At 46.2% G+C, this 19379-nt stretch overlaps 3 protein-coding genes across 6 annotated transcripts; 2 read left to right on the top strand and 1 right to left on the bottom strand.

Annotated features, from left to right (window-relative positions):
• Nucleotides 1-328: 328 nt before the first annotated feature.
• LOC133931376 (subtilisin-like protease SBT2.6) lies at nt 329-13115 on the top strand. Of its 2 annotated transcripts, none has more exons than XM_062378245.1 (11): nt 329-632; nt 1130-1355; nt 1740-1884; nt 1986-2380; nt 2597-2692; nt 2961-3033; nt 3637-3922; nt 10838-11163; nt 11609-11876; nt 12013-12294; nt 12443-13115. In XM_062378245.1, exons 2-11 carry the CDS (start codon nt 1144-1146, stop codon nt 12853-12855), a joined length of 2496 nt encoding a protein of 831 aa, XP_062234229.1. In that variant the 5' UTR covers nt 329-632; nt 1130-1143; the 3' UTR covers nt 12856-13115. The 2 variants fall into 2 exon arrangements, with proteins under 2 accessions (XP_062234229.1, XP_062234230.1); XM_062378246.1 differs by having other exon boundaries at nt 1118-1355.
• A 678-nt stretch (nt 13116-13793) lies between these two features.
• On the top strand, nt 13794-17161 carry LOC133931377 (pentatricopeptide repeat-containing protein At4g14820-like). 3 transcript variants are annotated; one of them, XM_062378248.1, is made up of 4 exons: nt 13794-15387; nt 16191-16475; nt 16605-16694; nt 16781-17161. In XM_062378248.1, exon 1 carries the CDS (start codon nt 13973-13975, stop codon nt 15350-15352), a length of 1380 nt encoding a protein of 459 aa, XP_062234232.1. In that variant the 5' UTR covers nt 13794-13972; the 3' UTR covers nt 15353-15387; nt 16191-16475; nt 16605-16694; nt 16781-17161. The 3 variants fall into 3 exon arrangements, with proteins under 3 accessions (XP_062234232.1, XP_062234231.1, XP_062234233.1); XM_062378247.1 differs by having other exon boundaries at nt 13794-16475; XM_062378249.1 differs by lacking the exon at nt 16605-16694 and having other exon boundaries at nt 13794-16475.
• Nucleotides 17162-17954: 793 nt separating this feature from the next.
• Nucleotides 17955-18974, bottom strand: LOC133931145 (uncharacterized). Its single transcript, XM_062377950.1, has one exon. It carries the CDS (start codon nt 18830-18832, stop codon nt 18281-18283), a length of 552 nt encoding a protein of 183 aa, XP_062233934.1. The 5' UTR covers nt 18833-18974; the 3' UTR covers nt 17955-18280.
• Between the last annotated feature and the right edge of the window lie 405 nt (nt 18975-19379).

Here is a 19379-nt window from a genome sequence, read left to right as displayed (position 1 = left end):
ATACGTCGGAACCTAATTTTATTTTAAATGGAATCTAAAAGATAGGAACATCGAATAACAAAAGTAGATAAGTTATTCAAAACTTTTATATTAAATAAGTGAAGAGTAAGAAAAAAACATGAGACCAAATCATGTTTTATATATTAAAGATTATTTTTAAACAAGTACGCGTCGTCGCTGGTAAAACATTTCCGTACATCGCCTCCGTCACGCTTGTTTCACTGACATGGCAGGGCCCACGAGACCAGTCTGGGAGTGGGAGGAGACGTGGCAAATGGGAGGGAAGAAAAAGAGCGAAGGATTTGAGATTGCTTGCGTGTTCCCTCCCTCCATTAAAGACAAAGCAGCCAAAAAAGGCAACGCAGCTTTGCCTCCTCCTCCTCCTCGCCTCACTGCTCGGCCACTCCCTCCCCACTCCCGCTTTCCCAAACCCTAACCCCCCGCGATCTCCTAGCCGGTGCCGCCGCTCCCAGGCATGCCGCCATTTGGCAGCGCGGTCGAGGTCGACTGATCCGCCTGCCTTCCGGAGTCGCTCCTTCAGTCCGCCGCCGCTCCTCTCTCGGTGTCCACTGGGGTGGAGTACTGGAGTGGGGATCCGTCCGAACATAGAGGACTGGTTTCTTCTTTTGCAAGTGAGTAATCCGAGGTTGTTCCGATGGATTGTTCGAAGCCTGCATTTAGTTTTGTTCTCCAATAGAAATCTTTCTTTCTCTTCATCCCCAAGTGAAGTAACAAAATATGTTAGTTCATCTAAAGATTAATCTGTTCTCAAGAGGGAGAAATGCATGCATTGAAGGTAGCCGTTCATGTTACTACTAGCATCATTTGAGCCATTTAATATCACCGAGCAGCCTAATTTAAGAGGTTCCATAAACGCACACTCCATGGGAGACCTGTGAGGTGCGCAAACTCTGGCACCGCCGGTATGGACGGGACCAGTGGAGTGGTGTCACTATGATAGTGTGTTTTACTGAAGGAGCAGTCAGTGTAGGCATGTAGTCACCGCACTGCTAAGTCCTCAATTTGACTAATGCCTGGCATGAGAAGGCGAGGACTGCATATGTTTTAGTCTGTGTTGAGTCCATAACCTGATAGTTTCAGTTTCTCTCTTCGGAAGGTTGTTTCTCAGTTTCTCTCTTTGGAATGTTCTGCGGTGGTGCTGTTCGGGCATTGGTGAAGATGAAGGGGATTGGGCTTGCCTGCTTGCTTCTTATCTTTGTGCAACAAGTGGTCCTTGGAACACATGACGTGTACATTGTGACTATGGAAGGCGATCCAGTTGTGAGCTACAGAGGTGGCGTTGAAGGATTCCCTGTGACTGCGGTGGATGTGGACGATGAGATGGAAGTTACCAGGTATTGTATTCATGTTGTTGCTTTTTTCAGCACGCTCCTGAGCATAGGACCGATTGTTGTTCAAGTTCCTTTCCAGTTTGCACTTGCAATTGAGGAAGCTAGCTCCTTGACAAAGGAGCTTGGTTCCCTTTCTCCTACTAGTATACATCTTATGATAGATTTAATGGATGGGTTCTGAGCTGTATGCCCAGACTCACTGAATAACACATTTTCAGATTGTCTAATTTGGAAGCCTTAAAGAGTATGCTCGCCGGTTAATATTTTTACCTTTAGGCTCCTTGGTATCAATCTTGAAATTTAGTCTATACAATTTGCATTGCAGCCTGCTTCTGCTTATGGTGTGAACTTGATAATTTGTCTTCACTTCGAACTTACAATTTGCAGTGAGGCTGTCACATCATACTCGCTCCACCTCCGAAGGCACCATGACAAGCTCCTGGACTCACTTTTTGTAGAAGGAACTTACGAGAAGCTTTATAGTTACCATCATCTTATCAATGGTTTTGCAGTCCACATGTCATCCTTGCAGGTATTTGGCACCCCAATTTTGCTGGGAGGCACATATGCTTTTCTTCTTTCCAGTTTTTGGTTTTTATCTTGGCTGAACACCTTAATGTTTCCCTGTGATAGGCTGAATTCTTGAGGAAAGCCCCAGGAGTTAAGCATGTCGAAAGAGATATGAAGATACAGAAATTGACTATACACACTCCGCAGTTTCTTGGATTGCCAACAGGGGTATGGTCCACAGGAGGTGGATTTGATAGAGCCGGTGAAGGCGTTGTGATCGGCTTTGTGGATTCTGGAATTTATCCCCAACACCCAAGCTTCTCTGCACACAAAACTGATCCTTATGAACCTGTTCCTCATTATAAAGGAAAATGCGAGATGGATCCAGTAACACGAAGAAGCTTCTGTAATGGGAAGATAGTTGGGGCCCAGCATTTTGCTAAAGCTGCAATTGCTTCTGGAGCATTTAATCCCGATGTCGACTTTGCATCTCCGTTAGATGGTGATGGTCATGGAAGGTCATGCTCCTAACAATTCTCTTAGCTTTTAGTATATGTGTTGCTCTGATCGCTCACTAAAGCTTTATGCGAAAATTGTATGCTTGTTTATATCTTTCAAACCTGTGTGCATCATCTTGATATCATAATGATTGGCCTGTAATTAGTTGCTTTGCATGATTTTCATCTTTGATGTACCAGTATAAGACTTGTACCTTTTTTTTTCCTCTTCAACAGTCATACAGCAGCAATTGCTGCTGGAAACAATGGAATTCCGGTGCGGATGCATGGCCATGAATTTGGCAAAGCAAGTGGCATGGCTCCACGTGCTAGGTAAGTTCCTTAAACAACCAAGAGCAATGCATAAATAGCCTCAAAGAACGTGAACTAGTGGGTTTGCTTCCTCCTATCTCTCTTGATGAGTGCTTTTCTTTCCTTACCCAAAAAATTCAAAATGATGGTATGTGTAATTTATTTAGGAATAGCATATAAGCACTTATCAATGATCGGTAATTCAGTATCATTTAGTAGATACTTAGAGAAAGCCATTTTGCTTTTGCATACTTCTCAGTGTCTCACTTTCTTGAGTTGTGCTTGTTAGGATAGCTGTGTACAAGGTTCTTTACAGACTTTTCGGTGGTTATGTATCTGATGTTGTGGCAGCCATTGATCAGGTATGACAAATGAGCAGTTTACCTGAATTTCTCACTATTACAATTTTCTCTATTTGAGTACAGTTACTTTCAACAACTAGCAATTTTCACTGTGCTTGATATTAAGTGTATACTTAGGGAAGTTTGTGATTGTTCTGCATATGCAACATTGCATAAAAGTGCTTGACAATGTTTGCTTAAAGTTGATGGATACATAGCAACATGAAAGGCATGGTTATTCGAACAAAATAAATCACTTAGTATTTGGTTGCAGATATCATTAAAGTGACACGGATATGAATTTTACCATTCTTTCAAATTCTTCGAAATAACGATGGAAGCTATCATGTTTTGTCCCTTGTATACTCTCAAGTATAACAGTATTGTGCATCAATTAGCATGAGGTAGAATATAATAGTTCATTTCTGTGCCAGAAGTAAAAAGAAATATCTGATAACACGGACTCGAGCACTAGTTCTAGGACCTACTACTTTTGTATTCTTTTCTTCTTAATCTGTATGTACAATGAATAAAGAGTACCTGCCACATAACTGTAGCACATGTCACTGTCATCATTGTAAACCTCAAATGTGTGGAAGCTAATGCGCGGATGGTTATCTGTAGGCTGTTCAGGATGGGGTTGACATTCTCAACCTTTCTGTTGGACCAAATAGCCCACCAACAGCTACGCGAACTACGTTTATGAATCCTTTTGATGCAGCGCTTCTTTCTGCTGTGAAAGCTGGGGTGTTTGTTGCCCAAGCTGCAGGAAATGGAGGACCATTTCCAAAAACACTGGTGTCTTTCAGCCCATGGATAACTACTGTTGCTGCTGGAGTTGATGACCGCAGATACAAAAATCATTTGACACTGGGAAATGGAAAACTTCTTCCCGGACTTGGTGTATCACGTAAGTTCTTTTGGTACATATCTTTAGCGCAAAAAAGATGTTGACTTGTCAGTAACTCAGTATTGTTTTCAGTATGCCAATCATGGGTTACAGAATAGTGCAAAATGAAATAGAGTGAGCTATTCTAGGAGGCTACCCCTGTTAGAAGAATGAGCTCATGTATTCTGTAGCCCAAAGGGGGCATAGTATACAGGAGTTGGTGTGGTACATATGCAGAAACACCCCTATACAAACAAGAAACTACAACACATGTATATATATCTCTAACCCCCCCCCCCCCCCCCTCAAACTCAAGGTGGACCACACAAACTGAGTTTGGAGAGACAAAACATATGGCGAGCTCGAGTTTGCGGCTTGGTGAAGAAATCAGCAAGCTGCAGATCAGAAGGAACATATTGAAGCGTGATAACACGCTCTTGCACTTGAGAGTATGTGTATGAAGCATCCACGCCAATGTGCTTGGTGAGCTCATGCTTCACCGGATCACGGGCAATGCTAATAGCACATGTGCTATCCGACAACACAGAAGTAGGACTCATATCAGAAACACCAAAATCAGCAAGGAGCTACCTCAGCCAAGTGATCTCAGCTGTCACTGACGCCATAATTCACCCTCGGCACTCGATCGGGATACTGCAATCTGCTTTTTAGTCTTTCAGGCAATGAGAGAGGAACCAAGGAAGACACAATAGGCAGAAAGAGATCGACAATCAAAGGGATCACTAGCCCAGGTTGTATCAGAATTCGCCTGAAGCTGCAGTTAATTAGAGAGAGGAAAAAAGAGGCGACAGGAGATGGTGCCTCGCAAATAGGGAAGGACACAAAGAAGACTGTAGTGAATCTGGGTGGGAGAACACACACATTGGCTGAGAATGTGAACAACATGAAAAATGTCAGGACGAGTGATACCAAGGTAGACAACACTACCAACAAGATGACGATAACGAGTGGGATCAGGAAGAGGCTCACCATCCGAAGCACATAGTTGGAGATTAAGCTCCATAGGAGTCTCAGCAAGTGAGACCGGAACGATCCAAAAGATCTTGTATGTACTTCTGCTGGAAGAGGTAGTAGCCATTAGGAGTAGAGGAAACCTCAATCCCCAAGAAGTAGCGAAGAGGACCAATGTCAGACATCAGGAACTGCTCACTAAGATGCTTCTTCACAAAGACAATGTGCTCGGGATCATCGCTAGTGATAAGCATGTCATCAACATAGAGAAGAAGCGTCTGGCCATGAGAGGAAGTGTGGACGAAAAGGGCCGGATCGTGAGCACTAATAGAGAACCCAAAACGCTCAAACCAAACACGAGGTGTTTGTTTGAGACCATAGAGAGCACGACGAAGGCGACACACATGACCAGTTGGAGCAGAATACCCTGGAGGGGGCTGCATATAGACCTCCTCAAGTAGATCCCCATTGAGGAAGGCATTCTTGACATCAAGTTAGGAGATAAAGCACTGACGGACGGAAGCAACAACAATGAGGGTGCAAACATTGGTCATGTGAGCGATGAGAGCAAAAGTCTCATTGTAATCACGATCGTGCTCCTGCTGGAAACCACGAGCGACAAGGCGAACCTTGTATCGCTCAACGGTGCCATTGGACCGAGTCTTGATCTTCTAAACCCACTTGCAAGTGATAGCTCGAGCATGAGGAGGCAAGGGGACAAGATCCCAAGTGCCGATACGTTGGAGAGCGTCAAGTTCCTTGGCCATAGCAACCTGTCACTCAGGATGAGAAGTACCCTCACGATACGAGGTAGGCTCTACTGCAAGGAGAGCTTGAGCAAGCGGCTCAGGATCCAAAGAGGGAGGATCAGCTCGAAGACGAGGAGGCTGCCGAGGATGGGAAAAACCAAGACGATTGGGAGGCTGACAGGCCCTAGAGGCACGATCACAAAAGTGATAGCGCAGGGGCGGAGAAAAGTCAGTATGACCCGAAATGGAAGACTCCACGTGAGGCACTGGAGAAGAGTTCGGCACAAGTGGAGGTGTGGGCAAAAGAGAAGGCTGGCCAGATGCAAGATCCAAAGGAGCACGAGGATGATGAGAATAGTGAAAACGAATGGGGGGATGCATCCTCGATGGAACGGAAGGTGGTGGTGGAGACGGCGAAGGTGAGGATGGTGATGGGGATGATGATGATGATGTCGTGGTGGAGACGGTGAGGCAAGGGGGATGATGATGGAATGGTGAAAAAGCAATGTCGTCGACAAAGGTAGTAGGGCGCGAGGAGGTGGTATAATAGAAGGTCGGAACTCATCAAAAGAAACATCACGGGACACCCGAATCTTTTGAGCAGAAGAATCATAGCAGCGATAGCCCTTATGCTCAGGGTCATAGGCAAGAAAGACACACTCCACTAACTGAGATGTCAGTTTAGTGCGTTCTCTAGGATGTAAAAGAATATAGCAGGTGCACCCAAAGACACGAAGATAATGATACTGGGGAACCTTAGAGTAGAGACGCTTGTAGGGAGTGACACCCTGTAGAGCGGAAGAAGGCTTCAAGTTCACAAGATTAGCAGCCGTGGAAGCAGCCTTAGCCCAAAACTAAGGTGGAACATGCGAGGCAATCAAAAGAGTACGAGCAGTCTCAATCAAATGATGATGCTTGCGCTCTGCCACTCCATTTTGAGCATGGGCGCCAGCACAAGAGTACTGTAAAAGAGTACCCTGCTTAGAAAGGAGATGGCGAAAGGCAAGAAATCGATACTCCCCAGCAGAGTCACAACGAAAAACCCGAATCGGAGAATCAAATTGAGTGTGAACCATGGCAGCAAAAGAGCGATAAATAGAAAGAAACTTCTCACGATGAGACAAAATAGATCCAAGTGAAACGAGAGTAGTCATCAATAAAGATCACATAATAGTAATGACCACCCTTTGAACGAAAGGGAGCAGACCCCATATATCAGAATGAACTAGATCAAAAGGGCGAACAGAAATAGACTCATTAGAACTATAGGGGAGTTGTATCTGCTTGCCAAGCTTACAACCCTTACATACCATAGAAGTGTCGACAACAACATGACCAAGAGCACCTTGAGTCACTAAAGATGACAAGCTAGATCGACACAGATGACCTAAACGATGATGCCATCTAGCAAAACTAGACGATGAAGTTCTAGCGGAAGCAATGGCGAACGACATCAACAAAGATGAAGGTGAAGCAGTGGTTGGAATATGAAGACGATCAAGGATGTACATGCCCTGATGATCTCTACGGTGGTGGCCAGTCCCAACTATCGCCTTGGTCTGACAATCCTGAACAAAACAGGAAGAAGTGTCAAAACCAACACGATAGCTTGATCAGTGAGTTGGCCAATAGAGAGAAGCTACATAGAAAGCTTAGGAACATGAGACACATTAGGAACTGTAAACTGTGGAGTTGAAAGAGTGCCTTGACAACTAACTGGCATGATCGTGCCATCAACTATCTGAATAGAGATAGGAAGAGCAAGGGGTCCCTCGGAGATAAGAGACGTAGAATCTGGTGTCATATGAAATGAGACACTAGAATCAAGAATCCAAGTACCTGGAGAACACTGAGCAATACTAGCAAATCCCGACAAGTGAGGCCTTGGAGAATGGTGACAAGCTGAGCCATGTCACTTTGGTGTCAGTGTGTCGCCCCCTCTCAAGGAAGAGTCACCAGAGGACCCCTCCCCCTTTGAGGATGCATTGTTGTGAGCCTGGAGCGCCTTCTTCTTCAGGCGCAAGCACTCGGAGATATCATGGCCCCATCTCTCGCAGTAGGAGCACTGAACATCTGTAAGCGCAGGAGCTGCTGCTGGAGTAGAAGCAGGGGCTCGAGTCGATGTAATGGAAGTCGTTGAAGCCATAGGTGCTGCCAGGACAGTAGGTGATGACTGCTCTGGCAGATTGCGAAATTGAGTCTTCTCAGCTCAGAGAGCGGTGAGGGCCTCTACAATAGTCACATGCCTGCTCAAGAGGTGAGCAGGAACAGGCTCGAACTCAGGGCGAAGACGCATGTCAAAGTCGTACAGGCGATGCTTGTCACGCTGAGCTCACTGAGTCCGTCGACAATCAGAGCAACTCTGACAGGTCGAGCAGAGTGGAGGATCCAACTCGTCTAGCTGACGCCAGAGGCAGGTGAACTGCCAGTAGAAGGCGTCCACGGTGGAGTCGCCCTGTTGCAAACTCCCGAGCTGCTACAACAATTAGTAGAGAGCCTCACCACCCTGCTGGTAGTGCTCTTCGAGATACGTCCATATCTCACACGAACTCGGTAGCTTGATAATCTCCATGGCGATGTCGCGGCTCACACTCTGAACAGGCATGGCGATGACACGAGCCTCATCAGCACGCCACCTCTTAAGTGCGTCAAGCGCGCACTGATATGCCTCCTGAGCCTCCTCAATGGCAGCAACAAGGGTGTCATTGGCTACCTGTGTGGTAGGCTCATCAGCCCCCACAATAGCCGGAGGAGGCAGTGAAAGAGCAAGAGGAACGGGAGTTGGAGGATAGGGCTTCGCACTCGTGATATGCCCCAACAGATAGTGACTGTTAAGGATGATATTCATATGTGCCGCTCATTCTTGATAGTTAGTCTCATCTAACTTGACAATGGACATGGTCTATAGAGACAGAGAAGTAGCCATCCCTTTTCTCTTCAAATCTGACCAAAATGAATGCTAGGAGCGTTACCTCAACCAAGTAGACGAATTAAAGCTCCCGTGGCGAGCTACGCATCGGTGTTACTGCCCCCAGTGACAGAGGCAGGCTCAAGCTCAAGGCCCACGACGGTGGCTGCCGCGACTACAACGATCCCTTAGTCGGCCGAGCAAAAGATTGCGGCCCAGCGGGACGGATCTAGGGTGGTCGGTGGAGAGGCAGCTGGAGATGCGTGACGACGGGAGGAGCAGCCCGAGGTGTATCCGGTGGGAAGCGGGCCGCGCGAACCAGTGCTGCCTTCGCTCGGACTGGAGAGGACCAGCGGCTGGCGGTGTGGGTGGAGTGGGAGGGAGGCGCCGAGGAAGAGGGACTTGAGTGGCGTTGCCGAGTGGAGAGGCGCCGGGTGGAGTGTGTGAAGGAAAAGAGGAGAAAGGGGAGCTGCTTGCCGGCGGCCGGTGAAGGTTCACCGGGAGCTCGTCAGTGACATGGCAATGGTGACTATGGAAGGATCAAGAACCTAAGGCTCGGATACCATGTTAGAAGAATGAGCTCATGTATTCTGTAGCCCAAAGGGGGCAAAGTGTACATGAGTTGGTGTGGTACATATGCAGAAACACCCCTATACAAACAAGAAACTACAACACAGGTATATATATCTCTAACAACCCCAAATTTTCACCCCAACATGCTACCAAATATTGTTGGTGTGTAGGGTAGAAAACTAGAAATGATACAACAGTAATGGCTGAATCCGGACTTAAAAACTTATACAGTGTAGATAAGTTTTGCATTACATCCTTCTTTTTTACATCATTTTGGCAATGATTTAGAATCCTTCTTGTATTACAGTAGTGATTTTAGAATCGAGAGGTTTTAGACTTAGTAGGGCCAAAACCGAGTATATATGCAGAAACACCCCTATACAAACAAGAAACTACAACACAAGTATATATATATATATATATATATATATATATATATCTAACAACCCCAAATTTTCACCCTAACATGCTACCAAATGTTGTTGGTGTGTAGGGTAGAAAACTAGAAATGATACAACAGTAATGGTTAAATCTGAACTTAAAAATTTATACAGCGCAGATAAGTTTTGTATTACATCCTTTTCTACATCATTTTGGCAACGGTTTAGAATCCTTCTTGTATTACAGTAGTGGCTTTAGAATCGAAAGGTTTTAGACTTGGTAGGATCAAAACCGAGTATATGAAGTGCGATTTTGGTGATACTATGCATGAGGGATAAGGTGTTAGTCTCGGTGAAGAGGTGGTTCCCAAGAAGGATACCTTTCGATATTTGGGATCGATACTACAGAGAGATGGTGATATCGATGAAGATGTTACTCATAGAATCAAAGCCGGATGGATGAGATGGCACCAAGCTTCTGACATCCTTTGTGACAAGAGTAGAGGGTGTCACAAAAGATGAAAGGTAAGTTCTATAGGATAGCGATTCGATCCGTGATGTTGCATGGCGCTGAATGTTAGCCAACCTAAAGACGACATATCCAACAATTAAGTGTAGCAGAGATGCGTATGTTGCGATGGAATTGTGGCCATACAAGAAAGGATATGATCCGAAATGATAATATATGTGATATGGTAGGGGTAGCGTCAATTGAATAAAATCTTATCCAACATCGTTGAGATGATTTGGATATATCCAACGGAAGCCTTTAGAGTCACCTATGCATAGCGGGATACTAAGACGCTGATAATGTGAAGAGAGACAGGGGCCGACCAAAACTAATATGTGAGGAGTCTGTAAAGAGAGACTTGAAAGAATAGAATATCCCCAAAGAACTATCGACGTTAGAAACGCGTGAAAGTTAGCAATCCACATGCCAGAACCATAACTTATACTTTAGTCTTCTTGTATCGTTATTACTTTATTTTTTTACTATTACTAGTACATTTATTATCATTATTATTTTCTCATAATCTTTTTAGTTGGATCTTATGAGTTTCATCTCTAGCCTATCCTAACTTGCTTGGGACAAATGTTTTGTCGTTGTTGTTTGGCAACGGTTAGCTTGGATGAGATATTCGGAGTTTGTCTTCCTTTGTAGTTCTATAAGGTCTTCGTTGGTGGTCCTTTTGTAGCTTTATATTTTTTTATGTTTGGCTTACAATTACTGTCAAAAGATGTTATTTCATAGTACTCTGAAGGTGATATGGGATGTTTGAGTGGTCCTGGTATTCTGACATTACTTGGAAGTTTCTGCTTGTGGTTAGTTGACAATTTTCTCATCTGAATACAGCGGCGACACATGGGAATAAGTCATTCGACCTGATTTCTGCAGCTGATGCTCTACTGGGTTCGTCTGAAACCAAGTACAGTGCTTTAGACTGTCAGAGGCCAGAACTCTTGAGTAAGAGGAAAGTTCAGGGCAAAATTCTTTTGTGTGGCTATTCTTTCAATTATATTTCTGGGACAGCTTCAATCAAGAAAGTGTCTCAGACTGCCAGGAGTCTTGGTGCAGCTGGATTTGTTGTTGCTGTGGAGAATAGTTACCCAGGAACAAAATTTGATCCTGTACCTGTCAGTATCCCTGGGATTCTCATTACAGATGTCAGCAAAACACAGGTATTGTATCCCAAATAGAGCCTTACCGACTTACCGTGCAGATATATATCCATACATCCCTCGAATAAAACCTTCTGTAAAAGTATGGAAAAGACAAGGTGCAACCTCTGACACAAACATGAAATAGATCAACCTAATTATGTACTGAAAATTGAAGGGGGGAGATGTTCTTGTGGATCCTTCTACAATCATAAATCTTGTTTTGGCATCTATGTTCATACGTTGCTCTTAGAAGTCAGAAATCAAACAAAATTACATGCGATAGAAATGTTCTCAACAAACTGACTAGTTGATACTTCCAGAGCAGTGACATGAATTGTGTATGGCTGCTGCTATTGTAGGATGTGGCATGACAAGAGAAAAGTGGGTTAAAAAAACCATGCACGTTTGGTTCCAATAATAAATTTTCTAGTGTAGCAAGATGACATTAATTTTGGCTTTGTAGGATCTTATAGACTACTACAACTCTTCCACAATAAGAGACTGGGCTGGAAGGGCTACAGTATTCAAAGCAACAGCAAGTATTGCAGATGGTTTGGCACCGACGCTATACAATTCAGCTCCCCAGGTTGCATTGTTCTCTTCTCGAGGGCCTGATGTAAAAGATTTTAGCTTTCAAGATGCTGATGTTCTTAAGCCAGATATACTCGCTCCTGGCAATCTTATATGGGCTGCATGGGCGCCTAATGGAACAGATGAAGCCAACTATGCTGGTAAGCTTTGGCTGTAGATCTTTTTCCCTCAATGAAGCACGCATGTCTTCCCTGTGTATTTCTTGTGGATTAATGATTCATAAGGACATTGATCGACGTGTGTGGGCTAACTCAAATTTGTCTTGTGGTTTCCCAGGAGAAGGATTCGCAATGGTTTCTGGAACTAGCATGGCTGCACCACATATCTCTGGCATTGCGGCACTAATAAAACAGAAGAACCCCAAATGGAGCCCCTCAGCAATAAAGTCTGCCTTGATGACTACTGCCAATACACTGGACAAAGGGAGCCATCCTCTTAGAGCGCAGCAATACTCTGCATCAGAAATGATGACACTTTCACGGGCCACACCATTTGATTGTGGTAGTGGCGCGGTTAACCCTAAAGCTGCCCTTGATCCTGGCCTTGTTCTTGATGCAAGTAAGTTCAACTTTTTTAGGTTCAAGTCTTTTTGTGAATTGCTGTTTTGCCTTTTTCACATGCTAGTCTTTCTGTAATATAAGCCATCCCAATTTGTTCAGATGGCAATGCCACATTCCATGTCTAATTTTGCCTTTTGTGTTGGCAGCCCATGAAGACTACATCACATTTCTGTGCTCAACCCCGGATGTCGATCACAGTGAAGTGTCAAACATAACTGGTTCAGCTTGCAGCTCCAGCTCCAAGGGACAACGCCCTTATGATCTCAACATTCCCTCCATCACCATATCACAACTTAGAGGCACGCAGACAGTGAAGCGGACTGTCACAAGCGTGGTCGATGAGACCGAAACCTACACCATCATGACAAGAATGCCACCAGAGATTGCACTGGAGGTGACGCCTCCGGCAGTCACGGTGCTCCCCGGAGCATCAAGAGAGATAACAGCGATCTTGACAACAAGGTCCGTGACAGGCACCTACAGTTTCGGCGAGATCACAATGAAAGGTGACCGAGGTCACCTCGTCAGAATCCCAGTGGTAGCTATGGGATTCAAATAGATAGACATCCGAGACAGGTGCTAGATAATAGGAAGGGCGAGTTATGCCTCCGAAGTCGGAAGCTTCGAGCTGATGAGGAATGTTGTAATTTTTTGTAGCTTGTAGGGAGAATAAGAGTTAGCACAATGCTGTACTTTTGTATTACGCATGTCCTCCAGGTTGTGAAATATATATGGGGGTATTTCAGCCTATGGGACATGACCAGGGGACCTCTTGTATCCAGCCTTGTTCTAATTCTAATGCAAGGGAATCTCATCTTACTTTCTTGTTTCTTGAGACTGTTTAGTGCTCACAGATAGAATGTTGATATGCTGAAGATGGTAGAGCAGGCACCGAGGCACGGCCTAAGCGAATTGGGCTTTCTGCTGACTGAACTGGACCTCCTAACATTTTTTTCGAGTTAAAAATATCTTTTGCGACGGCTTAACGTAGCAACTTTACTCCTACATTAAGCCGGACTCTTAAATGTAAAATGTTTCAAACCTAAGAATTGAAAAGAAAATATGTAAAAAATTATTTTCAAAATGGCGCAATTAACAATAACAGAAAAAAGACAATTTTTTTGTGTGACACTGAATATTAATGAAATTCTCAATTTACCACTGAAAAAATTATAATCTTTTCCATGTTATTACTTTAATTTTTCCTTTCCGTGCCATAATAGAGTGATGACAGTAGTATACAATTTTTTCATCCCCTATGTGCCACTACCGTTACCTCTGTTATAACAGTAATAACACTTAGGAAATAAAAACACTAAATTGATGACATATAATGTACTATAATTTTTTCAGTGGAAAATAAGATTTTTTTTTAACATTCCGTAGCACACAGAAAATTATTAAAAAAACGGTGCATGCCATCAGTTTATCAGCAAGCCCATTCCAGGTAGAGGCCCATTAAACGGCCTTCAATCTGGACCCAGAAATAATCTAGGTTGTTTGAAGCCCGCGTTCCAGTTGCAGATTTGGATCCATCGCGACCTGTTTCGGGTGGATCGTGGAGAATAATCGCCGACCCGTTTGCGGCGGGTCGCAGGTCTCATGTGGGACCCGCTTCCCCGAAACGCTGGGTCTCCTAAAGCCGCGCCGTGCCGCGGACGCCGCCGCCATGACCCATGAGCGCCACCACCTTGCGCACCGGCGCGGCCATCCTCCGCGCGCTCTCCGCCGCTCCCGCCCCCGCCGACCACCTCCACGCTCATGCCCTGAAGCTCGGCGTCTTCCCCTCCTGTCTCCACCTCTGCTCGGCGTTGCTCAAGTCCTACGCAGCCTCTGGCCGCGTCGCCGCCGCGCGCCAGCTGTTCGACGAAATTCCCCACCGGGACGTCCCGCTATGGAACGCCCTGGTCTCCGCCTACACGCGCTCCGGCCATCCCCATCAGGCCGTGCAAGCCGTATCCGCCATGGCGCGGGCGGGGTCCCGGCCGAATGGCGTGTCCGTCACGAGCCTCCTGTCCGCGTGCGCGCAGATGAGGAGTCCGGTGCACGGGAGAGAGCTCCACGGGTACGCGGTGAGGAACGTCCCCGTTCCTGACTTGCCTATGCTCAATGCATTGGTGACCATGTACGGAAAGTGCGAGCGGCTGGCGGACGCGAGGACGGTATTTGTTGGCATGGGGGGCATGAAGAATGCTGTTTCTTGGACGTCCATGATCAATGCTTGCTCCGATAATGGTCTCCCAGCCGAGGCATTCCAAGTGTTCGAGGAGATGAGGCTTGCTGGTGTCGAAGTCGACGAGGTCACCCTGCTTGCTGTCATCTCGGCGTGCACAAGGCTGGACTGCGCGTCGGGTTTAGGGGACTGGATGGAGGAGCGCGCCTTTGAGAACGGGTTCTTCCAGAACACCCGTGTCGCCAATGCACTCATACATATTCATGGTAAGATGGGGAGGGTGAGGAGGTCATGTGAGATATTTGACTCGATGAGTGTGAGGACTGTGGTCTCGTGGACGGCCGTGATACAAGCACTCGCCATGGATGGACATGGGGTGGCTGCTGTTGTCCGGTTCTCGCAGATGCTCCGACAAGGGTTCCAGCCTGATGAGGTTATCTTCTTGAGCGTGATCAATGCCTGTTGTCACTCCAGGCTAGTGAGCGAGGGGCGCCAATTGTTCAAGTCCATGGTCGAGGAGTATCACATCACACCATGGATGGAGCACTATGGAAGCATGGTTGACCTGCTGTGCAAAGCCGGGGTGTTGGACGAGGCATTTGAGTTCGTCCTCGCTATGCCTGTTAAACCTGATCCTGTAATATGGCGTGTACTGGCCCGAGCTTGTCGGGATCATGGGAATGCAAGCTTGGCAAGGAAGGTGATTGATCATGTGATTAACATGGAGCCTGACCATGAGGGGAATTACGTGCTAGCGTCAAACTTGTATGCTCTGGATGAGGATTGGAGGCGTGTTGTAGATGTAAGGTTGGACATGGGAGTGAGGAAAAGGGCTTCAAGATGCTCTAGTGCTGTGTCTTACGTTGAAGTCAATGATGAATAAAATGCATAAAGCTTGTCTTCTCGTACACATCACCGGTACTTTTCCAACTCCACTACTTTGAGATACACACTGCCACGTACATTTGTTTATTAGCATGTACATTTGTTTATATTTTATACATTCCCAGAAGAACCTGCTAAAACAATTGAATTCCATGTCTCTATCCTTTTGTGTAAGACGAAGATTAAATGTAATCTGATATGTTGTCAGGAAAACCCTTTTCGAAAATATGTTGTCAGCAAAACTGGGTATTACTAGTTTCATATATAGTAAAATTGGATATCCTTGCACTGTATTTAAAAGATATATTTTTTAATCACCCTGGATAAGCCTTTCTGTCAGTTATGTGTCAACGCCATGTCATGCGAATATTTTCCAAAAAATAAAAATATCATCTTGGTATCCGTATCTATCATACAGATGGTTACTACTTAGTAGTCTGAGTGATGCTTGTTTTGTACGTGGACATTATGTGTGAATATTGGTTACATAGGCTCATTTTTCTAGCAGACAAATTAAGAATCAGTATTAGTTCCTATCTTTACGACCTTTGTCTAAATGCTTCTTCGATAAGTTCATCTGGTGACTTGTAGCTGGGGAAAACAGTAAAAAAAAGGCATCACTGTGCCTGAAAGGTCCTAGAATCTTTAGCTTTTTCTTCAGCCGCAGCATTTGTAGCCCCAGAAATCAAAATTGGGTGTCCAAACCGAATGATGGAATCGAACAAAAAAACTTGGCATTGTACATTTAGATTCTTCGAGATTTAGGGGTGGGTCTACTGATAGATTCACCGGGAGCTCTGCCATGACAAATGCCGTTGCCGAGTCTGATGATGCAGGCTGCGTAAACTGGTGGTGACTACTGACTGACAAGTGATGCAGCACGGTCCAAATGGCAGATGATGCTCTTCCCTGCTTGACAAAGATTTGTGTAGGCTGGACGCTGATGCTCTAGTTAAAGATATCGCTCACTTAACTAGTTGCAGTTGTTTGAAAGATTCAAAGGTTCGCTGCAACCGGTGGCCAAATCCGAAGTTAGTCGCCGGAGGCGCCGTGAGTCCAGGGCTGTGGGCCAGTCGACTAACAACGATGGCAAGGAGAACTGTGAACGCGTAGCTTACCAGGTATGGAAGAAACATGCCGTGCACTAGTACTTACTTCCAAATTATCTTGAAACATTTGACTGGTTCGCTTTAAATATCAATGTATTAAAATAAAAAAATAATATATTAAAATTAAAAAAATCAATATAGATGAGCCTGGACGGATGAGGTGCTGCTCCACGGCAATCTCTACCAACTGAACAAGCTCGGTCCCGTGAACAGGGACTGGGCTCAAAATAGGTGCCTGTTGTTATTGTGCTCTCTTTTTTTATAATTATTAATATATAACCAGTATGTGACATCCTACTTTTCACTCAAAAAAACAGATGCCCGTGCTGAAAGAACCCACTTGTGGGCGTTTGGAACAGATATCTGCATAAACAGCTGCAGGTACTGACAGAAAGAGGCCACCCATCCGACCCGATTGATCAGTATCAATAATCTTCGAAGGGCCCTGAATCTTGGCGTGTCGGTCGCTGGTTCCACACCGTTTGGTGCCGTATTGAGAAGGCAGAGATGCGACGCCGACGAGTGTACTATATAGTATGCACTTGCACCACTTGCAGGGTACTGTGCCGTAGATGGTGCAGGCGTGCGGCATTTAGCATGGTTCAGTTCAGACCGGCTGAACATCATCATGTTGACCTGGAGATGGGTATGGATTGTGCAATGCTCAAACGAAACCAATAAACAAAACCTTTGGTGCATTTTTTTTGTTCCTTTTTTTACATGTTGCGACTTCTAGTGACCCGTTTGGACGTTGGGAACTTCGAAGGACTCCAAGGGAATTATGATGTTTCTTGTGAATTTTCTAGGCCGTGGATTTGGCGTTTTAGGTCCCAAATTAGGCTGTTTAACAAATGGATGAGAGTATGAGATTTTTTTTTAACACCGATGATCTTGTTCGTAAAATATCCAAAAGATACCTGTGCAAAACAGTCAACACAATTGGGCTCCACTTGGTGGTAAGGTCTAAAACACATGTAGACACAAGACTAGCATGATGGAGACCCTTGATATATCGGATTGCTAGCGGTCAGACGAAACCCAGTCATCAGTGTAAATCCACTCTCAGTCTCAAACCGCTTCCACGCCATTCACTGCCTCTTTTCCCTTCGCAAATCGAGGCCATGTTTGAGTTGTTTTCAGCTGTTTTAGTGAATTCAAATGTTTCTCGTCATGTTAGTATTTTAAAATCCCCGGTTTCAAATAGGCCTATGTTAGTATTTTAGCGAAAACATTATCAGCATCAACAATCTAAATTCAAGATCAACATATAAGATGATGCGATATTTTTAACAAGGTTCAGTTAACTTGTCTAAGTTCTCAAGATATGATTACAGAAGTTCCTCCCTATTGTTTCCGTTGATCAAATTATGCTTGCGCTAAAATCCTACCAGCACTGTTATTGTGATATTGGGATCGATAAAAGTGGTTGATGGCAGTAAGCACTGTCTCAGACAGTCAGACACACGGGGATTTTTCCTGCAAAAACTGAAGTGTGTTCAGTGAAATCCACGCAAAACTGATCCGAAGGCAGACGACTTGGAAGCAAGCACACTTGCTGCCCTGTTACGATAGAGAAGATAGAGAAGGGGGTCAGAGCCTCAGGACATACAGTGAATCTAGCAACTCAGAGCAGCAGGAGGTGAATCCAATCCAACATTTCCTTCAAAAAAATCCAATCCAACGGAAGAGTGCACTAGTACAGCAATTCGCCAGAACTATTTTTACACCATCGGTTTGATCTGATGCTAGCATGCTATTAACACAAAACCAACACGAAAATTCCAAAAAAAAAGGAAGCTAAGAAGCAAGCCAGCGGATCAGGCCTCGCTGCAGGTGCTGCGGCTGGACGCGCGGCCGATGGACTCGTCGATCCGATCCAGCCGCGGCCTCCACGGCGCCGGCCGCGCGGCGGGCTCCTTTGCCTTCGCCACGGCCGCCATCGGCTGCTGCTGCCGGTGGTCGGTGACCTGGGCGGCGGCAAAGAGCGCCTCGACGGGGCCGGGGCCGGGTGCGGAGGCCGCGCAGCCCTTGCGCGCGAGCGCGGTGAGGCGGTTCATGATGCAGGCGAGGTCGACGGCGGAGGACTCGGACTGGAAGATGGAGTGCGGGAGGAGGAAGTAGACGGTGCCCGGCTGGAGCGGGTCGTCGGGGCGGAAGGGGCCGCGCCCGGGCTGCAGGAGGTGCGCGGAGGAGCAGAGGACGTAGCGCGGTGGGGACGACTCGTCCTTGTCGCTGCAGCCGGTGACGTGGGCGACGGTGACGACGCCGGGGCCGTGGAAGTCCTCGACGTAGCCGTTGGCGTGGATGACGCGCACCCCCGCGCACGGGCGCAGCGCCCCCGACGACGAGGTCGAGAAGCCGCACCCCATCCACTCAAGGCCAGTCGGAAGCCTAGATACGGCGGAGATCGAGGCTGATGGACTCTGGAGCTGGAGCTCGATCGCTTGGAAGGAGGAGGAGGAGGAGGAGCAGAGGAGAAGAAGTCTCGGGCGTGGCTCCGGGTGGGGCGGTTATAAATCCATCGATGAACGGAAGAGGCGAGGCGGGTGGGTGAGGCGTCCGAGTCTCCTCCTGCGTGGCGCGTGGGTGATGGTGCTGGGGTCGACTCCACTCAATTCAACTGGACCGGTGGAGTGGACCGGTGGAGTGGGCCGGGTCCGGCGGGGCCGTGCAGGGCAGGGAGGCGTACGTGCGCGGGGTGGTAGTAGTAATTTCAGAATATAACATCCAATTCACATGCTCGACTAAAGATCACAATGACAGTTAGAATCAAATCCTGAAAAGCACGTTAATTTGGGTGTTATGTTCTGAAATCCTGAAAAGCACGTGAATAGAGGGCGCGAGCCATAGATAAAGGTCATGCATATCCAATCAAAACCGATCGATCTACAGCCGAAAAGCAGAGGCTACATGCGT

This window comes from Phragmites australis, chromosome 10 (assembly GCF_958298935.1).
Source record: "Phragmites australis chromosome 10, lpPhrAust1.1, whole genome shotgun sequence".
NCBI classification, from domain to species: domain Eukaryota; kingdom Viridiplantae; phylum Streptophyta; class Magnoliopsida; order Poales; family Poaceae; genus Phragmites; species Phragmites australis.
The sequence above is the reverse complement of the archived record's forward strand: the minus strand, read 5'-3'. Positions and strand labels throughout refer to the sequence as shown.

Bases quoted from the DNA above. Each gene is read 5' to 3' on its own strand.
- LOC133931376 (XM_062378245.1), top strand. From the start codon at position 1,144: ATGTTCTGCGGTGGTGCTGTTCGGGCATTGGTGAAGATGAAGGGGATT. The intron at 1,356-1,739 runs GTATTGTATTCA...TACAATTTGCAG, and splicing joins GATGAGATGGAAGTTACCAG to TGAGGCTGTCACATCATACT. The intron at 2,693-2,960 runs GTAAGTTCCTTA...TGTGCTTGTTAG, and splicing joins GGCATGGCTCCACGTGCTAG to GATAGCTGTGTACAAGGTTC.
- LOC133931145 (XM_062377950.1), bottom strand. From the start codon at position 18,832: ATGGGGTGCGGCTTCTCGACCTCGTCGTCGGGGGCGCTGCGCCCGTGC.
- LOC133931377 (XM_062378248.1), top strand. From the start codon at position 13,973: ATGAGCGCCACCACCTTGCGCACCGGCGCGGCCATCCTCCGCGCGCTC.